Genomic DNA, 22,813 nt, shown 5'->3' with positions numbered 1-22,813 from the left:
GGACAGCCAGCACCTTTTCCCCAGGTCGGCAATGGCCAATTCCAGAGGACATCCGTTTAAGGTCAGTGGAGGAAAGTTTAGGGGAGATCTCAGCCTCCTCTGCTTCAGGGGAAACAAAGCCCAGCCTCTCCCCATAACTGAAATGCTCCATCCCAGGCAACATTCCGGGGAATCTTCTCTGCACCCTCTCCAGTGCAGTCACACCCTTCCTACAGTGTGGCGACCAGAACAATATGCAGTACCCCTGCTGTGGCGGACCCAATGTCTAATACTCTGGCTGCAGTGTCCCTTCTAGAGTTCCAGAAATGCATGTGTTTGCCTTCTCTGGTGTATGTCCCAGAGACCTGTGCTGAAACAGGCAAAGAGTATGACAGTTGGAACGTCATGTTGCAGCTGTATGAAACAGTTGGAGTATTGTGTGTAGTTCTGGTCTCCACACTGCAGGGAGGACATGTCTCAGCCAGAGAGGGTGCAGGAAAGATTCACCAGGATTTTACCTGGATTGGAGGGCTTGAGTTATAAGGAGAGGCTGGATGTGTTTTCCCTGGAACGAAGGAGGCTGAGAGGTGTATAAAATTATGAGAGGCATAGATGCAGCCAGAGTCTGTTTCCCATGGTAGAGGTGTCTCAAACTAGAGCTTCAGGAACTTTTTCACACAGAGTAGTTGATACCTGGAACGAGCTGCCAGCAGAAGTGGTTGAGGCAGGTACATTAACAACATTTAAAAGATATGTGCATAGGAAAGGAGACACAGGATACGGCAGATGCTGGAAATTTGGAGCAGCACACAAAACGCTGGAGGAACTCAGCGGGTCAGGCAGCATCTATGGAGGGAAATGAACAGTTGACGTTTCAGGCCTAGACCCTTCATCAGGACTAATGCTGCCTGACCTGAGTTCCTCCACCATTTTATGGATGGGAAAGGTTTAGAGGGATATAGGCCAAACACAGGCAAATGGGACCAGCTTAGATGGGAATCTTGGTTGGTATGGACCAGTTGGGCTGAATGGCCTGTTTCCGTGCTGTTTGACTCTGACTCGAAAAGATTCACAAGGATATTACCTGGACTGGAGGGCTTGAGTTACCAGGAGAGATTGTATAGGCTGGGACTGTTTCCCCTGGAGCAGAGGAGGCTGAGAGGTGACGGTGTAGAGGTACGTAGCATTACGAGAGGCATAGGTGGGGTGGATAGCCAGAGTCTGTTTTCCAGGGTAGGGGTGTCTAAAACTAGAGGGCATAGGTTTAAGGTGAGAGGGAGGAAGTTTAAAGGGGATCTGAGGGGTAAATGTTTCACACTAAGAGTTGGTGTCTGGAATGAGCTGCCAGAGGAGGTGGTGGAGGCAGGAACAGGAACAACATTTAAGGGGCATCTGGACAGGTACCTGAATGAACAGGGCAGAGAGGGATACGGAAGTAATGCAGGCAGGTGGGATTGTATAGATGGGCATGATGTGATGGGCCGAAGGGCTTGTTTCTATGCTGTATTGGTCTTGGTTTATTATTGGTATTGGTTTATTATTGTCACTTGTACCGAGGTACAGTGGAAAAACTTGTCTTACAAACCGATCGTACAGGTCAATTCATTACACAGTGCAGTTACATTGAGTTAGTACAGAGTGCATTGAGGTAGTACAGGTAAAAACAATAACAGTACAGAGTAAAGTGTCACAGCTACAGAGAAAGTGCAGTGCAATAAGGTGCAAGGTCACAACAAGGTAGATCGTGAGGTCAGAGTCCATCTCATTGTATAAGGGAACCGTTCAATAGCCTTATCACAGTGGGGTAGAAGCTGTCCTTAAGTCTGGTGGCACGTGCCCTCAGGCTCCTGTATCTTATCCCTGATGAGAGGGGAGAAGAGAGAATGACCTGGGTGGGTGGGGTCTTTGATTACTCACCCACCTGGGTCATCCTCTCTGACTCTCTGTCTGCATACGCAGCTGTTGTTTTCCCACTCCAGCTCTCCCCATGGGGAAGGGGAATCATCACGTGCTGCGGTGGTTCCTCAGTGCTGTCGGTAACAGGGGAATGAGAGCATTGGCAGATCCCGTTGTCCCGCCTCCGAGTGAGCACGGCCACCGAATTAGAGGAGCACAGCTAAACACTGAGGACTTCCTCTCCCTCAGCAGCCCTTCATCCTCAAGGGGGACTTCCCTCCACTCTGAGAGGAGTGACGAGGCCAGGCTGTAGCTCGGAGTGGGTGGGTGGAGTGTTGTGAGGTGGTCTACTCCTTCCACATCTACAGAGGGCGCCTGTGTGCCCCTGACACATGCACTCAAGGTTCTCAGCCCCATCCCGAATGCTCCCGTGGGTCAGTGATCCCCAGAAGAGTGTGGGAGTGTTGAGCTTTGAACATATTCAAGTCAAGTCAATTTTATTGTGCACACAAGTACAGTGAGGTACAGGTACAGTGAAAAACTTGCTTACAGCAGCATCACAGGCACGTAGGTACAGACAACACACACAGAATCTAAGTTATACGTAAATTATACAAGACAGGTGAGGAGAGAGAGAAAACAAAATGTGCAAAAACAAGACATCAGTGTGTAAAAAAAAACAACACACAGAGACCAGTCCACGGCAGTGCAAGAGGTGGTCAGTAGTGTTGCATTGCTGAGGTAGGGGTAGGGTTGTGCAGGTTGGTTCAGGAACCAAATGGTTGAAGGGAAGTAGCTGTCCCTGAACCTGGTGGTGTGGGACCTCAGGCTTCTGTACCTCCTGCCCGATGGTAGCAGCGAGAAGAGGGCATGGTCCGGATGGTGGGGATCTTCGATGATAGATGCCACCTTCTTGAGGCAGCGCCTCCTGTAGATGCTGTCAGTGGTGGGGAGGGCTGTACCTGTGATGGACCGGGCTGTGTCCACTACTCTCTGCAGCCTCTTGCGTTCCTGTGTGTTGGAAGTGCCGTACCAGGCTGTGATGCACCCAGTCAGGATACTTTCTCCAGTGCATCTTTAACTTCTAAAGTATCCCGTGACGTGCCAAATCTCCTTGAGCTTCTGAGAAAGTCAAGATGCTGGCACACCTTCTTCGTGAGTGTGTTACTCTGCTGGGCCCGGGGCAGGTCATCTGAGATGTTAACACCCAGGTATTTGATGCTACTGACTCTCTGCACGTCTGACCCACCAGTGCCGACTGTTGGAGGTGAGCTGCCATGTTGGGGCGAGGAAGATTGACCTTACTTAATCCCATCTGCACTGATGCCGGATCTGTCAGGAACCGTGGGCCAGGATCACGGCTTGCCTGACATCAGGGAAATGAATTTCCATGGGCAGCCAAATCCTAGGGGTTGCTTCACAGCCCCTCTTTGTCGAGGACTTGGTGAGATCAAAAGAGGAGAGGCTGGTGCTATTCCCACAGTGTCCTCAGGCCGGACAGAACCCACACTGATTCGGGGAGCAGCCCTGAAGCCACTGTGAGGGGGGTGCTGGTGATGACCCCCCTAGTTTCCACTTGTCTCCTTTTGTGAAGATGGTCACAACCACTGCGGCTCTGAGGTCCCCTGGCATGTGGTCCATTTCCTGGGAATGGACGATGAGGTTGTGAAGTTCACCACCCGGCCTCTGCTCCCGAAACCTTCCCCACAGTTGGCATCGGGTCTTTGGCTGAGAGTGAGCTGCTGGTAGTTGTGGCAGTTACTTGTCCTGACTCCAAGTTCCAGAACAACTGTCAGACCTGTATTGAACTCTGAGACCCTGGGAGATGATCTGCAGTGGCCGTGAGAAGCCACAACTCAGCCCTTGTTTAGCTGGAACCAGTGGTTGCCAGGAAAGATGTTGGCCAGAAATCCCTCAGTGTTACTGAGTGCACCCTGCACAATATCTCCTGGGTTCATTGACTCCCTCTGTGACAGTACCCTGGTTGTTTAAAAAGCAGATCCCTCCATTAACAACAGGTTTTTTATTTTTACAAAAGTGAGGAAGTTATGCTAAACCTTTTTTTAACTCGCTGGTTAAACCTCAACCAGACAGACAACCACGGTGTAGGGAAGGTGTCAAGGTCTGGAGTGAGTACGGTCCCAGGAGAAGCCGAGGTTGTTCTCACAGAGATGCAGCGCGGAAACAGGCCCTTCGGCCCACCGAGTCCATGCTGACCATCGAGCACCCATTTACACTAATCCTAACCTATTTTATTCTTCCCACATTCCCATCAACTCCCCCCAGATTCTACCCCTCACCCACACACCAGGGGGGACAATTTACAGCGGCCAGTTAACCCACCGACCCGCACGTCTTTGGGATGTGGGAGGGAACTGGAGCACCCGGGGGAAACCCACGCGGTCACAGGGAGAACGTGCAAACTCCACACAGACAGCGCCCGAGGTCAGGATCGAACCTGGGTCACTGGGGCTGTGAGGCTGCAGCTCTACCTGCCACACCACAGTGCTGCCCCTTGACGATGTCCTTGGACTAGAGAGGCTACAGGAGACTTAATGAAGATACCAAAGATGAAAAAGGTTTTTGTTGGACCGTTCAGAGAAATGATGGCAGAGGGGAAGAAGCTGTTCCCGAATCGTTGAGTGTGGGTGTTCAGGCTCCTGTACCTCCTCCCCGACGGCAGTAACAAGAAGAGGGTATGTCCCGGATGGTGAGGGTCCTTAGTGATGGGTGCTGCCTTCTTGAGGCACCACCTCTTGGAGAAGTCCTCGATGGTGGGGAGGGTTGTGCCCGTGATGGAGCTGGCTGACAGAGCTACCCTTCTAGTTCCAGGCCCCTGTCTGTTTTCTCATAGCCTACTATAGAATTTCCTCTAGACTTGACTGTATTGATGAATTTTAATTGTCCACTGATTTACTGGTTCAAATAAAACTGAAGGCCAACCAGCACTTGCACTGCCTCTTGGTGGTTGCACTTTAATAAACCATTCTGACAATCAGTCTCCAGGAAGGTCCCCAACGGACTCAGACCTGGGGCAAGGGAACACTCCTGTGAATCAGTCCCATTGACTTCCAGTCTCTCCCTGGGCTGGCCTGGAAATTAACCAGTTCCTTGCTGGGTGTAACAAAATACATATTCAGGCTCGGTTCGAGGAAGCGGACAGCATGAATAGGAGACGCGAGAGATCCTGTATCTGGGGCAACAAACAAAGACCTGGAGGAACTTGGCGGGTCAGCCAGCAGCTGTGGCAGGAACTGGACGGTCAGATCGAGGCGGAAAGATAAGAGGGGCGATAGCCAGTATAAAGAGGTGAGGGGGAGGGCTGGAGCAGGAGCTGGCAGGTGATAGGTGGATCTGGGTGATCCTGGAGGAGGAGGAGAGCTAATGGAATATGAACACTCAATTCTGGTTTCAGAGTCACACAGCATGGAGGTGGCCCACTGCATCCATGCCAACCATCAAGCACCCATCCCCACTAACTTGGGACATCATGTTGCAGTTGTACAAGTCGTTGGTGAGGCCGCACTTGGAGCAATGTGTACAGTTTTGGTCACCCTGTTATAGGAAAGATGTGGTTACACTGGAAAGAGTGCAGAAAAGATTTACGAGGATGTTGCCAGGGCTCGAGGGCGTGAGTTATAGGGAGAGGTTGGCCAGGCTGGGACTTTATTCCTTGGAACGTAGGAGATTGAGGGGCGACCTTATAGAAGTGTTTAAAATTATGAGAGGCATAGACAAGGTGGACGGTAACAGTCTTTTCCCCAGGGTAGGGGAGTCCAAAACTAGGGGGCATAGGTTTAGGGTGAGGGGGGGAAAGATTTAAAAGGGACCTGAGGGTCAACTATTTCACGCAGAGGGTGGTGAGTGTATGGAACGAGCTGCTAGAGGAAGTGGGTGAGGCAGATACAACTGTGTCATTTAAGAAGCACCTGGACTGGTTGGGCCGAAGGGCCTGGATCCATGCTGTATTGTGCTATAACTCTATAACCAATCCCATTTTATTCTCCCCACTGTCCTCTGATGCAGAGAGTATTTACTGTTACGTCAGAAAGTCAAAAGTATTGCAGTAAGTGATTTTGAAAGCTTCCTGTAAAAGGAGTTTGGAAACATGATCCCCTACCCTCATTTCTAAACTTTTGTTACAGAAAGTTTGTGAAATCACTTACTGAAATACTTCTGTAACCCTTTGACCTAACGGCAAACACTGTTCATCACTGGAACACAGTGTGGTGTGTTTTAATATCAGAGCATTACGCAATGATTACAGGAGGAATCTACGATTGGATTTAGCCAGTGATTATTTCCAGATTTCAGGGATTTTGCTTCCAGAGTTATTCCTGAAAAGTTATTCCATACCTTTCCTTCTTGTGTGAAGATGAATTTCCTGTTAAATTAACTATTTGTAGGTTGGAACACTGTCTCAGAAATTCCATAACCGGCCTCCTCTTGGTATTCCAGCCGAAGTTCTAAAGCTTGTTGATGGGAATGTGGGGAGAATGAGATGGGATTTGATGTTACTTCCGGTCAGTCTGGGACTAGGCCGTGTGACTCAGATTCTACAACTTGAAGTACGAGTTTATTGTCGGGGGCACGCGTACCCGGGGTATGAATGCCATGAAAATTAGCTTTTGTCGCAGCAGTGTGCAGTATGTTACAAACCTGACAAACATAAATTACATCAACTTAAATTGATATAAATTGTATATAACTTGCATGACACAATAAACAAGACATAAACGTAAGGACATAGTGCAAGTTGAGGGAAATGCAGTCTGAGGCAGTGGTGGGGTTTTTCCGGTGGGTTCAAGAACCTGACGGCAGTGGGGAAGAAGCTGTTGTTGAACTGTGAGGTGTGGGGTCTACAGGCTCCTGTACCTCCTGCTCGATGGCAGCGTCAAGAGGAGGGCACGGCCCGGATGGTGGGGGTCCCTGATGATGGATGTTGCCTTCCTGAGACATCGCCTCTTGTAGCTGTTCCTCGATGGTGGGGAGAGCTGTGCCCGTGATGGAACAGGCCAAGTCCTCTGCTCTCTGTGGTCTTTCTACACCTTTCATCAGCAGGACGTTCTCACCTGCTCAGCAGCCAATGCAGTAGCTTTTTGAAGTGTACTTGCTTTAGTATTGTAGACATGGGAAGTTCAAGGGAGATATCAGAGGGAGGTTTTTTACCCAGAGAGTGGTTGGGGCATGGAATGCGCTTCCTGGGGTGGTGGTGGAGGCAGGTACATTGGCCAAATTCAAGAGATTGCTAGATAAGCATATGGAGGAATTTAAAATAGGGGGATATGTGGGAGGAAGGGGTTAGATACTCAGGCGAGGTTTAAAGGTCGGCACAACATTGTGGGCCAAAGGGCCTGTATTGTACTGTACTGTTCTATGTTGTAGATGCAGTGGCGACATGCGTACAGCAAGATCCCATGAACAGGGATCAGCTTCAGCAGGACACTGGTACAACTCACCTGTTCTTTGACATTACGCCTTAATATCTAGAATCTTAGAGTTGTAGAGAGATACAGCATGGAAGCAGGCCCTTCGGCCCATCCAGTCTGTACTGATCATCAACCACCCAATAACACCAATCCCACATTAACCCCATCTTTTATTCTCCCCACATTCCCACCAACCCCCCCCCGCCAAGATTCTACCCCTCACCCACACACTGGGGACAATTTACAGCGGTCAATTAACCCACCAACCTGCCCGACTTTGGGATGTGGGAGGGAACTGAAGCACCCAGTGCAGCCAGCATAATCAAAGACCCCACCCACCCGGGTCATTCTCTCTTCTCTCCTCTTCCATCAGGTAGAAGATACAGGAGCCTGAGGGCACGTACCACCAGGCTTAAGGACAGCTTCTACCCCACTGTGATAAGACTACTGAATGGTTCCCTTATATAATGAGATGGACTCTGACTTCATGATCTACCTTGTGACCTTGCACCTTATTCCACTGCACTTTCTCTGCAGCTGTGACATTTTACTCTGTACTGTTAATGTTTTTACCTGCACTACCTCAGTGCACTCTGTACTAACCCAATGTAACTGCACTGTGTAATGAATTGACCTGTACAATCGGTATGCAAGACAAGTTTTTCACTGTACCTCGGTACAATTGACAATAATAAACCAGTACCAATACCACCCGAGGGAAACCCACACGGTCACAGGGAGAACGTGCAAACTCCACACAGACAGCGCTGGAGGTCAGGATTGAACCTGGCTCTCTACCAGCTGCGCCAATGTTCATGACAGCGATGAATCAGGGCTTCTGCCTAATCACCTGTGAAATGAGGGCACTTCCTCACACAGTCTGCACACTGTACTCAGTCCAAGGTTTGGCTCCATTCTCTGCAGTGAGACAGTCACCACAGCCTCCAGCCCAGCGACAGGTGATTGGCAGCTGACAACTAAACATAACTTGGTAATTTCATTTATCATTGTCACATGTACTGAGGTACAGTGAAAAAATTGTCTTGCATACTATCCACATAGATCAATTCATTACACAGTGCATTGAGGTAGTACAAGGCAAAGCAATACCAGAATGCAGAATGTAGTGTTACAGTTACAGAGAAAGTGCAGTGCAGGCAGACAATAAGGTGCAAGGTCATAACACGGTAGATTGTGAGGTCAAGAGTCCATCTTATCGTACTAGGGGGACCATTCAATAGTCTTACAGCAGCGGGATAGAAGCTGTCCTTGAGCCTGGTGGTACGTGCTTTCAGGCTTTTGTATCTTCTGCCCGATGGGAGGGGGGAGAAGAGAGAATGTCCTGGGTGGGTGGGCTCTTTGATTATGTTGGCTGCTTTACCGAGGCAGTGAGAAGTGTAGACAGAGTCCATGGAGCAGAGGCTGGTTTCCGTGATGTGCTGAGCTGTGTCCACAACCCTCTGCAGTTTCTTGCAGTCACGGGCAGAGCAGTTGCCATACCAAGCCGTGATGCATCTTATCCAGATGCTTCCTATGCTGCATCGATTAAAAATTGGTGAGGGTGAAAGGGGACATGCTGAATTTCTCTAGCCTCCTGAGGAGGTAGCGTCCACATGGTTAGACCAGGACAGGCTATTGGTGATGTTTACTCCTAGGAACTTGAAGCTCTCCACCCTCTCAACTTCAGCACCATTGATGTAAACAGGTGCACATACACCGCCCCCTTTCCTGAAGTCAGTGTCCAGCTCTATAGTTTTGCTGGCGCTGAGGGAAAGGTGGGTGTGTGGTGGGTCAGAAAGGAAAGGTGCACCATTGACCCTGTCCTCCTCTCTCTGCTGTAGACGACAGACCTCCGATCGTTGTCACCAAGTACGGACCACTGGAGGGGAAGCAGGTGTCGGTCAGGGGAACAACCAAGCCTGTCTACAACTACCTCGGCATCCCTTTTGCAAAGCCACCTGTTGGCCCCTTGAGGTTCTCCGCCCCGGAGCCACCAGAGATGTGGAGTGGAACTCGGAAGGCGACGACCTTCAGTCCGGGGTAAGTGTGGGCGCGGCGGGAATGGGCTGTTGTCACGAACTCTCACCTGACACAAGTGCCAGGGATGCCTCACCTCCGATGATCCCGGCACCGCCTGTCAGTGGGTTCATCAAGGGGCTTGGCAGGGATGGCGTTTCACTCCTCTGAATGTCCAGAGATGGGGGTCACCGTGTCGAAGGGAGGGGTCAGCTGTCCCAGACCGATATGAGGATGTGAGGAATCTTTGGAGTTTGCCACCCAAGACTGTGGACACTCGGTCACTGAGTGTGGTCAGGCAGAGGGGGATGGAAGGAGAGGGATGTATGGTTGGTGCAGGATGATTGCACAGGTAGAAGATCTGTTCCATGGTGGAGTAGGTACGATGGACTGTACAGCCCACAACTGCTTCTATTCCCATGGTCTCTTATGCCTGACAAATCCATCCTTTTGGAGCCACGTATCCACTCTTCCTAGTGGCAGTTGGAGTTCAGACAAGCTCTGGACAGAGTCATAAAGTCCAGCGACAAAGAACGACTTCAGCCCAACTCATCCAAGGTGCCTTCCTGAGCTAGTCCCATCGACCAGCGTTTGGCCCGCATCCCTCTCAGCCTTTCCTCTCCACCTACCTGTCCAAATGTCTTTTAACCATAGTAATTGTACCCGCCTCTACCACTTCCTCTGGCAGCTAGTTTCACACACCCACTACCAGGTTCAAGAACAGCTACTTTCCTTCAACCATTTTGTTCTTGAACCAACCAGCACAACCCTAATCTTGAACCTTGCAGCCTAACGGCATGAGTATTAAATTCTCCCACGTTATGTAATCCCCACCCCCCCCACAACTCCGCGCCCCCCCCCACCACGCTTCTTCTCTTCTTCCCTTTCCTAGCCTCCCTTTTTTGCCTCTCTCACCTTACCTGTGACCCAACCCCAGGTGGATCTGCTCTCCCCTCCTCCCCCGCACCTGCCCATCACTGACTCTTACCTGCATCTACCTATCACCACCCTGTGCCCACCCCACCTCCCCTCTTCTGTCCACCTATCACTGCTCTGCTTTTCCCTCCTATATAGTGGGCTTCCCCTTTTCCTATCTTCAGTCCTGAAGAAGGCTCCTGACCCGAAACGTTGACCCCCTGCTTATCTCCACGGATGCTGCCTGGCCTGCTGAGCTCCTCCAGCATCATCGTGTTTTTTCACAACCCCAATCACTACAGTTCAGCAACACTTTGATCACTTTGCACTACAATGGACTTTGTTTTTATTTGCTCTAATTGTGTTTTGTTCTTGTGTATAATTTATGTTTAATTTATGTTTTTCTTGTGAATGCTGCTTGTGCCTGTGATGCTGCTGCAAGTAAGTTTTTCACTGCACCTGTGCACACATGGATGTGCAGATGACAATAAACTTGACTTTGAGTTTGACCCACTGTCTCTCAGGTCCCTTTTAAATCTTTCCCCTCTCACCTTAAACTCATGCCCTTCGAGTTTTAGGCTCCCCTACCCTGGGAAAAAGATTGTGACCATTCACCTTACCTGTGCCCCTCATGGTTTTATAAATCCCAATAAGATCACCTCTTTCAGTCCAGGGTAAACAGTCCCAGCCTGTCCTCATAACTTGAGCCCTCCAGTCCCGGCACCATTCCCGTGAATGTTTTCTGCATCCTTTTGGCCCAAGTCTGACGATTCCATAACTATTAGACCCAGGTGTTTAAAGAGCTGTCTCTATGTACTGAGCACCAACTGCAGGCTGACTCTGCCCCTGCAGTACTGAGGGTGTGTGGATCTGTCAGGGGTGCCTTTGTTCAGACGAGGCTGTTTGATCAGGTGTCTCAATCCCTGACAACGTATTAACAATGTGTGCTGTCGAGAAGACACTGGAGCCAGCACTCAGGGATATTAGAATTTTGTCACATCTACCAAAATAAATGAAAAGCTGTTTTCTGCATGCCATCCAGACAGATCGTTCCAGACATTGAAACAGTACAAAGAATGCAGAATAAAGTGTTACAGTTACAGAGAAAGTGCAGTGCAGGCAGACAATAAGGTGCAAGGGCCATGACAAGGCAGATTGGGAGATCATCTTTCAGTGTATGAGAGGTCTGTTCAATAGTCTTATAACAGTGGGATAGAAGCTGTCCTTGAGCCTGGTGGTACGTGTTTTCAGGCTTTTGTATCTTCTGCCCAATGGGAGGGGGGAGAAGAGAGAATGTCCAGGGTGGGCGGGGTCTTTGATTATGCTGGCTGCTTTACCGAGGCAGTGAGAAGTGTAGACAGAATCGATGGAGGGGAGGCTGGTTTCCGTGATGTGCTGAGCTGTGTCCACAACTCTCTACAGTTTCTTGGAGTCACGGCAGAGCAGTTGCCATACCAAGCCGCGATGCATCCAGAGAGGATGCTTTCTATGGTGCAGCGATAAAAGTTGGTGAGAGTGGAGGAGGTTTGATTAGAAGACTGTGATGTAAAGGATTCATTTAAATTGCCAACCAAGGTTAAAATGATGGCCAGCCGATCCGCAGCTCCTGATTACGTGACACCCTGCACTGGGGCATTCCCCTGGGCCTCTGGGTCTCCATCCTGCCCCAGTACCTCAGACCCCGACTCACACTCAAGGCCACTCCTGTCCTATCCCACATCACAGGTGTCTGCAAAATTCAACTGTGATGGACATGCTGACAGACCTCCTGAAGATCAACTCAGGACCGAAGAGATACAGAGAAGATTGCCTGTATCTGAATGTGCACACACCCGTTCAACCCCACGACACGGAGACAAAGCTTTCTGTGAGTACTGTGTGGGGTTTAAACCCCAACGCGGCGAGGGTCAGGGGGAAGTACATCCTGGTCCAGAGAGAGTCCAGTAGTGAGTGTCTCAAACTGAACACACACGACACACCCCCCCACCCCACCATACACCACACCCCACCACACACGCGCACACCACACACATGTATACAGACACATGCAAAGCAGCACAGAGGGAGATGTATACAACTACATGCATGCACACATGTAGGGCACAGACACTGACACATGTAGGGCAGAAAGAAAGATGGACACAATCACATAAAGGCACACATGGAGGGCACAGAGACAAACAGAAACACACTCGCTCTCTCACAGACAGACAAATACACAGGCACAGAAAGAGAGTCACAGAGAAGGGGCACACACTCAGAAACATACATGATGGAGAGAGGCACAGACACGCAGATGCGCACTGATGAACTGAGAAAGACAGACAGATATAGAGAGGAACAAACTGATCCACAGAGAGAGAGGGAGAGTCAGCAACAGAAGCTGTGGGGAGAGAGCAGGGCAGTGGGATTAGTTTGGGATTAATACAGGGCTGTAGGAAATGGCCAGGGTAGTGGGGTTAGTGGGGATTGATGTGGGGCTAGTGGGGATTGATGTGGGGCTGTGGGGTTAGTTTGGGATTGATGTGGGGCTGTGGGGTTAGTGGGGATTGATGTGGGGCTGTGGGGTTAGTTTGGGATTGATGTGGGGCTGAGGGGTTAGTTTGGGATTGACGTGGGGCTGAGGGGTTAGTTTGGGATTGACGTGGGGCTGAGGGGTTAGTTTGGGATTGATGTGGGGCTGTGGGGGACTGGTTGATGTGATTAGGTGCAGACTATTGTGGCAAAGACCTTATTGCCATATGGCTTGTTTCTATAGATGTTTGAGAGTTCCTTGTACAGACCACTCTGTACGAAGGATCAAATACCGAAGGGCAGTGTTGGTACACATACTGGCTCCCTCTGTGGGCCACTACTGACTGTTGATATTCCCCTGTTGGTGAAGACTGATTTAACGAATGACAGTCCATGACTAGAATGTCATTAGCTGGTGGGCATTTGCGTTCCTTTGGACAGGATGCGACTCAGCTTTGAGTTCTCCCCAGTGAGAAGTGGTGAATCACCTTCCCTGAGGCAGAGGGAAAAGCCTGCAATCCTCCCCCCCGTGGATGGAATCAGACCCTGGGGTAGCTGAGGTGCACAGCAGTCGGGTCACACTGTGGGTGTGCAGTGTTCCCACAAACACTGCTGCCCTGTCACTCGATGTCCTTCTGTGCCAGCTGCTTCTGTGGAGGTGGAGCCAGAGGAACCTCTTCACAGTGTCCTGGGTTCAGTCTGCGCTCCTTCCACAGGGCAGGCCCCTCAGTCCTAGCATCTGATGGCAGTGTTCTCCATGCACTGAGCCCACAGTACATCATAGAGTCATCCAGCATGGAAACAGGCCCTTCGGCCCAACTCGTCTGTACTGACCAAGATGTCTATTCAAGCCAGTCCCATTTGCCAGCGTTTGGCCCATAATCTTCTAAACCTTTCCAATCCATGTACCTGTCGAAGTGTCTTTTAAAAGTTGTTATTGTAGCTGCCTCACCCACTTCCTCTGGCAGCTCGTTCCACGTATATACCACCTTGTGTGTTTTTTAAAACAAAAGTTGCCCCTCAGGTTCCTATTAAATCTCTCCCCTCTCACCTTAAATCTGTGCCCTCTACTTCTTGATTCCCCAACCCTGGGAAAAAGGCTGACTGCATTCACCCTATCAATGCCCCACATGATTTTATGCGCCTCTATAAGATCACCTCTCAGTCCCTTACGCTCCAAGAATAAAGTCCTAGGCTGTCCAACCTCTCCCTGTAACTCAGTCCCTCAAGTCCTGGCAACATCCTCGTAAATCTTTTAAATCTTTTCTGCGCTCTTTCCAGTTTACTAACATCTTTCATGTAGCAGGGCGACCAAACCTGAACACAGTGCTCCAAGCACCACCAGCACCCTGTACAACTGCAGCATAACCTCCCAATTCTATACTCAATGCCCTAACTGATGAAGGCCACCATCTACCTGTGACTCCACTTGCAGTGAACCACATACTGGGACTCTCAGGTCCCTCTATTCTACAATACTCCCTGTCTTTTAGGCATTGTAACTGTACCTGCCTCTACCCCTTCCTCTGGCAGCTCATTCCACACAACCACCACCCCCTGTGTGGAAAACTTGCCCCTCAGGTCCCCTTTAAATCTTTCCTCCCTCACCTTAAATCAACACAAGCAACCTGAGAAAGATTACTATGCAAAAACAACCCATTCTGCCCCTCAACTCTCTGCAAGCTCTTTGCTGCTCTTGCTGCCAGTCTGTGGATTCTGGGAGACACAGGAGGTTTTCTAACCACAACCTGCCTTGCCCTAGGTGATGGTCTGGATTCACGGTGGGGGCTTTATGGTGGGGAGCGGATTATTCTATGACGGATCTTCACTTGCAGCCTACGAGGATGTGGTGGTGGTGGTGATCCAGTACCGGCTGGGAATCCTCGGATTCCTCAGGTAAGTGGCATCTTCTCCCTCTCTGCAATTCCTCCTTCATCGTCTCCCCTCTTACATTGCTTAATCCCCACGTCCTAGGACAGGGTGAAGCTCCCGCCACACTGTCCCATCACACACTCCTGGGGTCAGACACAGAGTGAAGCTCTCTCCACACCGTCCCATCACACACTCCCGGGGTCAGACACAGAGTGAAGCTCCCTCTGCACCGTCCCATCACACACTCCTGGGGTCAGACACTGAGTGAAGCTCTCTCCACACCGTCCCATCACACACTCCCGGGGTCAGACACAGAGTGAAGCTCTCTCCACACCATCCCATCACACACTCCCGGGGTCAGACACAGAGTGAAGCTCTCTCCACACCATCCCATCACACACTCCCGGGGTCAGACACTGAGTGAAGCTCTCTCCACACCGTCCCATCACACACTCCCGGGGTCAGACACTGAGTGAAGCTCGCTCCACACCGTCCCATCACACACTCCCGGGGTCAGACACAGAGTGAAGCTCTCTCCACACCGTCCCATCACACACTCCCGGGGTCAGACACTGAGTGAAGCTCTCTCCACACCGTCCCATCACACACTCCCGGGGTCAGACACTGAGTGAAGCTCGCTCCACACCGTCCCATCACACACTCCCGGGGTCAGACACAGAGTGAAGCTCGCTCCACACCATCCCATCACACACTCCCGGGGTCAGACACTGAGTGAAGCTCTCTCCACACCGTCCCATCACACACTCCCGGGGTCAGACACTGAGTGAAGCTCGCTCCACACCGTCCCATCACACACTCCCGGGGTCAGACACAGAGACCCAGTGTTTCCTATTGCCCCAGAAGAAATCCACTAACTTCCCCTGCATTCTCGCGGCAAAGGCTACAGTGGGGGGTCAAGGTGACCATCCAGTACCACAACATGGAGGCCACCAGTTGGTTTATGACCACCACCCTGCCTCAATAGGAAAGCACCCTGAGAAGCTGAGGAGGCCTGACCAGCGCTCCAGACGGGCTATGACTTTCGTCTCCAGGTCCTGCCAGTTTGTCAGCCAGGTCTCCCTAGAGGGACTCGGGTAGACTCCCAGGTAGCGGAGTCATCTCCTCCGGCAAGGAGTCCACCTGCCACCGACCCACTGAGAGTCTGGAACATATCGCCCAGTTGATGCTGGCAGAGGATGCTGCCAAGAAAACCTCCTGGCACTCACACATCTTCTGCAGGTGAACGGAGGTTCAGAGGAGATCTGAGAGGAATCTGAAATTTCTTCTGGGGGTGGGGTTGGAATCTGGAACGCACTGTCTGAGGGGGTGGTGGAGGCAGAGACAGAGACTCTCACAACATTGAGGTATCTAGACGAGCACTTGAATCACCGAGGTAGAGAAAGCTAGGAAATGGGGATTAGTGTAGAGAGGTACTTGATGGTCGGCACAGAGGTTGGGGCTGAAGGGCCTGTTACTGTGCTGAAACACTGTGGCCACGGCAAGTACTGGTGTCGTATTTACTGCTCGTTTTGGTTTCCTGATCCCTCTCCCCGGACCTCTCCCATTCACTGCTGACTTCCAGTGCTCCGACTATCACTCTGCATCACCTTTCCTCTGTATCCCCCACTCTCTACCATCCATCATCCCTACTTCCTCAAACTGCCCACACCAGGTCCCATTCAGGGCTTGAGGGGTGGATGCAGAGGGGCTGAGGGTCCGATACAGAGGACAGGGGCTGTGTCTGTCTCCAGCAGGAGGTCTTGTGCTTCCACCTTTGACCTTGCACAGAAGTCCGAGACTTCTCTGCTCTGTTCTGCCCATTGTGGTTCCAGTGCATTACACAGATGGTGTGTTGGTAGATGCCTGCCTTTCTTCCTTTAGCACAGGGGACGAGCACATGAAGGCAAACCTGGGAATGTTGGATCAGATTGAAGCACTGAAATGGGTCCAAGAAAACATCAAGAGCTTCGGAGGTGACCCCAGCTCAGTCACCATATTTGGGGAGTCTGCTGGAGGAGTTAGTGTATCATTGCTGGTAAGCTCCTCATCCTCCATTTCTTTGTGTTGATCGATATTCCCACCCTTTAGTGCCCTGTGAACACTGACCCTACCAGTCCCTGCTGGAGGAACTCACCGCAAGTTTTCTCACTGTCCACATGAACTCTGTCTTCATTCCTGATCATTTCTTCTGAAGCTCCTGCTTTTATGCCCTTAATAATGGGCTTGCTACCTGGCCGCCTACTATCTGTCTCCCTTCAACAGTATCGGTATTGGTTTATTATTGTCACTTGTACCGAGGTACAGTGAAAAACTTGTCTTACAAACCGATCGTACAGGTCAATTCATTACACAGTGCAGTTACATTGGGTTAGTACAGAGTGCATTGATGTAGTACAGGTAAAAACAGTAACAGTACAGAGTGAAGTGTCACAGCTACAGAGAAAGTGCAGTGCAATAAGGTGCAAGGTCACAACAAGGTAGATCGTGAGGTCAGAGTCCATCTCATTGTATAAGGGAACCATTCAATAGTCTTATCAACGTTACACCTGCAGTTTTCCAGTCCTCTGGGACCTCCAGAATCCAGGGAATTTCGGTAGATTGCAGCCAAGACACCTCCTGCAGCCATTTCCTTTAACACACCAGGGTGCAAGTCATCAGGTCCAAGGAACTTGTCAACCTTTAAGCCCATTAACTTTCCCATTACTTTTTATCTCTCATGACAGGGTGGATGGGAATGTGGGGAGAGTGAAATGGGATGGGTGTCAATGGGTGCTTGATGGTCGGCACAGACTCAGTGGGCCGATAGGCCTGTTTCTCTGCTGTATCTGTCTCTGGCAGAGATTGTGTTAAGTTCCTCCCTCTCTACGGCCCCTTGATGATCTAATATTATTGCAATGGTGTTATTCTTTACCATAAAGACCGACTCACAATAATTAGAATCTCTGACTGCTTACTGGTTGGTTCCTCAGTTATGGTTTTACAAAATTTACAAAACCATCCCAAATATACTCTATGAGCACGTCTTCAAGGCTACACTAGCCAACTTGATTTGTCCGATCTATATGATAATTATTGCTCATGATTATTGGAGGACTTTTTTTTAACTAGCCGCAATATTTCTTGATTTATGCTTGTTCTAGCCTATAGCAGTCATTTGTGAGACCTCTGTACATTCCCACCAGTGACCACACCTTTACCAATTCTTACCTTCTATCACACTGTTATCAGACTCTTGAATAGACCTTTCATATGTAAAGAGGAATTCTCGATCTCCCAATCTACCTTGCCCTGGCCTTTGCACCTTATTGTCTGCCTGCACTGCACTTTCTCTGTATCTGTAACTGTAACACTTTATTCTGCACTCTGTTTACTTTGTACTACCTCAATGTAATTATGTTTGGAATGATCTGTCTGGATAGCACACAAACAAAGTTTTTCACTGTATTTCAGTGCATGTGACAACAAACCAGTTACCAATCCTTCCCCAAACTGATTCTCGAGCTCCTGAGCCACATCATTGCTCATCACGGCAGTGGTTCCATCTTCAGGAACAGACCTACCCAAACTCCTTTCCCTTTCTGCCTACTCCATGTTTTCAGATGTCTCTGAGTTCTTAGCCTTGCCACCCTACTCCGTAATGGCTATCAGATTTGTATGCATTATGAGGAGAGACTAAGGGAACTAGGGCTTTACTCATTGGAGAGGAGGATGATGAGGGGAGACATGATAGAGGTGTACAAAATATTAAGAGGAATAGATAGAGTGGACAGCCAGCGCCTCTTTCCCGGGGCACCAATGCTCAAATACAAGAGGGCATGGCTTTAAGGTAATGGGTGGGAAGTTCAAGGGAGATGTCAGAGGAAGGTTTTTCACCCAGAGAGTGGTTGGGGCATGGAATGCGCTGCCTGGGGCAGTGGTGGAGCCAGGTACGTTGGTCAAGTTCAAGAGATTACTAGATAAGCATACGGAGGAATTTAAGATAGAGGGATATGTGGGAGGAAGGGGTTAGATAGTCTTAGGAGAGGTTTAAAGGTCGGCACAACGTTGTGGGCTGAAGGGCCTGTATTGTGCTGTACTGTTCTATGTAGATCACGTGAGTGGAACTGTGGTGCCTCACAGCTCCAGGTCCCAGGTTCAGGGGCTGTCAGTGTGGAGTTGTCCACGTATGTTTCCTCCCTCCATCCCTCACACGAGTGTTGCTGTGGAGGTGAGACCTCCTGAGGAGTGTGTTCCCAAACACAACCCTAGGTTCATTCATTCTCAGGATCTGGCGAAGCCAAAATTTATTCCCCATCCCTAAATGCCCTCTGAGGAGGTGGGGGTGAGCTGCCTTCTTGAACCATTTGGCCCCTCTGGGGAAGGTGCTCCCACAGTGCAATTGGGGAGGGAGTTGCAGGATTTAGACCCAGTGATGATGACGGCACAATGATACATTGCCAAGTCAGGGTGGTGTGGGACGTGAAGGGGAACCTGCAGGTGGTGGTGTCCCCCTGAACCTGTTGCCCTTTGTCCTTGGTGGCAGAGGTCATGTGTTAGGCCGGTGCTGTCAGAGGAACTCTGCAATGGTGTGGGACTGGGTGTTTAGGGTGGTGATGGGGTGCTGATGAAGCAGGCTGCTTTGTCCTGGATAGTGTCGAATTTCATCAAAGTTTCCGGAGCTGCACTCACCCAGGCAAGTGGAGAGTCTTCCATCGTGCTCCTGACTCCTACTCATAAACGATGCAAAGACGTTGGGGTGTCGAGATGAGCCAGAATACCCAGCCTCATAGCCTCTGTATTTATACAGCTGGACCGTTTGAGCTTCTGGTCAGTGGATGCTCCTGGTAGTAGGAGAGTCCAGGATCCGAGGGCACAGCCTCAGAATAAAGGGACGTCCCTTCAAAATTGAGATGAGGAGGAATTTCTTCAGCCAGAGGGTGGTGAATCTGTGGAATTCATTGCCACAGAGGGCTGCAGAGGCCAAGTCATTGGGGGTATTTAAAGCGGAGGTTGATACGTTCTTGATTGGTTAGAGGGTTAAGGATTACAGGGAGAATAGGGTTGGAAAAACAGTCGGCCATGATTGAATGGTGAAGCAGACTCGATGGGCCGAATGGCCTAATTCTGCTCCTATATCTTATGGCCTTATGGTAGGGGACTCGGTGAAGGCAGTTTCTTAATCTGAGGGCAGTGTGAGGCACTGCACTGGGGAGGTGCAGGGACCGCACAACAAATGGGGGGCATTGAGTGTGTGGGGTCCATGTCCAAGAACAAGGGTTAAAAGGCCATGAGGAAAGATTGGAGAAGTTGAAGTTGTTTTCTTTGGAACAGAGGAGGCAGAGGCTGCAATTAATTGAGGTAAATTACTGGAGACCTAATAGACTGAGCAGGAAGGAGAGTCAAAAACCAGGGGCATGGATTTAAATTTAATTGGTAAAATGGATAGCAAGGAGATGGGAAATGTTTCTTCGGTAGTGAGTGGTGAGAACCCGGATTACACTGCAGAAACCCTACCCGCGTGTACCTGGGTGTGCACAGGAAGAGCCCAGACCTCAGGCTACAGATCCAGGGCGGGGAGATGGATTTGGCTGGAACGACCTGGTCACGATGGTCTCCCGTTTTCGGTGAGATGGCCAAGCCTTTGTCCTGAGACTCTAGCTCCTAGTTTGATCTCCGTGCCATCGGCTTTACTTTGAGTATTGGAGAGCTAATCATCCTCGACCAGTGGCTTCTCTCCAGCCTGTTGAATCTCGTTATAATCTTGAACGTCACCAGATCCACTGGAATATAAACCCAGTCTGTGGCGTGTATCTGGTGATGTTGTAATCTTGACCCGTATGTCATCTTTGACCCCAGTGATTCTGCTGCCGCTGATCTCTGCTCCTTCAGGTCAATCTCTGCAGGTTGAGGGGTGGGTCCCATGATCTGACCTGACGTCTAACCGCAACACCAGCCCCTTGCTGTGTGCTCCACCCTGGAGTAAGAACCAGCATTTCACCAGTCCCATTGATTATATGTTTTGTATAGTTAGAAATTCCACCCCACCCCCACCACGTGAGGTACTGTGCACTCCAACTGAAGCCCCTCACCACTGGGTATTGGTATTGGTTTATTATTGTCACTTGTACCGAGGTACAGTGAAAAGCTTGTCTTGCATACCGTTCGTTCAGATCAATTCATTACACGGTGCAGTTACATTGAGTCAGTACAGAGTGCATTGATGTAGTACAGGTAAAAACAATAACAGTACAGAGTAAAGTGTCACAGCTACAGAGAAAGTGCAGTGCAATAAGGTGCAAGGTCACAACAAGGTAGATCGTGAGGTCAGAGTCCATCTCATCGTGTAAGGGAACCGTTCAATAGTCTTATCACAGTGGGGTAGAAGCTGTCCTTAAGTCTGGTGGTACGTGCCCTCAGGCTCCTATATCTTATCCCTGATGAGAAGGGAGAAGAGAGAATGACCTGGATGGGTGGGGTCTTTGATTACTCACCACCCTCTGCGTGAAAAACCTGCTCCTCAGGTTCCTTTTAAATCTTTCTCCTCTCACCTTAACCCTATGCCCTTTAGCTTTTAGTTTTGCATTGTGTGCATTCACCCTATCGATACCCCTCATGATTTTATACACCTCTATTAGGTATTGGTTTATTATTGTCACTTGTACCGAGGTACAGTGAAAAACTTGTCTTGCATACCGATTGTACAGGTCAATTCATTACAGAGTGCAGTTACATTGAGTTAGTACAGAGTTCATTGATGTAGTACAGGTAAAAACAGTAACAGTACAGAGTAAGGTGTCACAGCTACAGAGAAAGTGCAGTGCAATAAGGTGCAAGGTCACGACAAGGTAGATCGTGAGGTCAGAGTCACTGTGAACCTGCTGTTGCAGGCCGGGAGAGGGAGCTTCCAGTAAAGCCTGAGCTGATCACCACTCTTCTGTACACAGCTTGGTTCCCCGTTGGCGAAGGGTCTGTTCCACAGGGCGATATCTGAGAGTGGCACCGCTCTATTTGAAATGGTTTTCAACCCAGATCCGAAATCAACGGTTCAAGTGAGTAAATTCTTTCAAAGGTCAGAGTTCTTTATTGTTCCTTTGTGAAAAATTCACACTCAATTCTCTCAGAGCCAGGTAGCTTCATTGTACAAAGAGGGGGGGGGGGGGGTGACAAAAACATTTCCCACGCACCTTTGTTGTATATCCCACCATTGACTCCAATTCCACAGGATCCCGATGGACCAACCCCATTCCCAATCTGTGCAATCCCAATGGATCAACATTTCAGTCTGACTGGAGCAGCCCTTCACCTCTTCATCCCAATTGTAGAGAAGCCTACTTGGCCAAACCCATTACGGTTCATGGTGTCTCAGTGGATAGAGCCACTGCCTCACAGCTCCAGAGACCCAGGTTCAATCCCGACCTCCGGTGCTGTCTGTGTGGAGTTTGCACGTTCTCCCTGTGACCACATGGGTTTCCTCTGGGTGCTCGAATTTCCACCCACATCCCAAACTGAATGTCTTTGGGAGGTGAATTGGCCGCTGTGAATTGCCCCCAGTGTGTAGGTGAGGGGTAGAATGTGGGGAGAATAAAATGGGATTGGTGTAAATGGGTGGTTGATGGTCAACATGGACTCACTGGGCTAAGGGACATGTTTCTGCGCAGTATGACTCTCTGTGTTCCCATTGCATAACTCCCGGTCAACCCATTGCAATTCCTCCTCACCGTATGCACTCCCGATGGACCAAATCCCTTCCCATTAACCCTCTTTACAGACCATCACAACGTCCAGCATTTATTCCCTTTCTCTCCTGTTTTATTGAATTCTGATGGCACAACACAAAGTTCCATTCCTGGGCTGAACTTGACTGCAGCATTAAGGATGTGTTGGACTATGAGAAGCAACATCTATTGTTCTGTTTCTACTGAGAAAGTTTAGCCCAGTTTTTTTTTCCCTTTTTTTTGTTGTTTGTTTTACTTTTGAAAAGTTTTTTTTTGTTTAGTTTATATTGTTTATAATTTTTTTCTATTGATTTGGGGTTTTTTTAAATTTATATAATAAGTCTTTTTCTTTCCTTTCTTTTATATTATATTCATTTACTAAGAGATCGTTGGATCTACAGGTTTTTTTTATATTTTATTGTTCTTTGATTATATATGCTATGATTGTTATCCTGATCTCTTTGTATTACATGTATAAATATTGATGCTATATATCAA

The 22,813-nt window shown here is 49.5% G+C and overlaps 1 protein-coding gene across 1 annotated transcript in view; it reads left to right on the top strand.

Moving 5' to 3' along the window:
• Positions 1-22,813, top strand: part of LOC127577454 (fatty acyl-CoA hydrolase precursor, medium chain-like) — a 459,511-nt gene that overhangs the window by 15,578 nt on the left and 421,120 nt on the right. Inside the window, exons 2-6 of the mRNA XM_052028678.1 lie at positions 9,146-9,344; positions 11,961-12,102; positions 14,512-14,645; positions 16,503-16,656; positions 21,545-21,649. Of these exons, the coding sequence (XP_051884638.1) occupies positions 9,146-9,344; positions 11,961-12,102; positions 14,512-14,645; positions 16,503-16,656; positions 21,545-21,649 (734 nt within the window). The remainder of the gene's footprint in view (positions 1-9,145; positions 9,345-11,960; positions 12,103-14,511; positions 14,646-16,502; positions 16,657-21,544; positions 21,650-22,813) is intronic.

The sequence above is a fragment of the Pristis pectinata genome, chromosome 13 (genome assembly GCF_009764475.1).
Source record: "Pristis pectinata isolate sPriPec2 chromosome 13, sPriPec2.1.pri, whole genome shotgun sequence".
Lineage (NCBI taxonomy): Eukaryota > Metazoa > Chordata > Chondrichthyes > Rhinopristiformes > Pristidae > Pristis > Pristis pectinata.
Note: the sequence above shows the minus strand (reverse complement) of the source record. Positions and strands in the feature narration are given on the sequence as shown.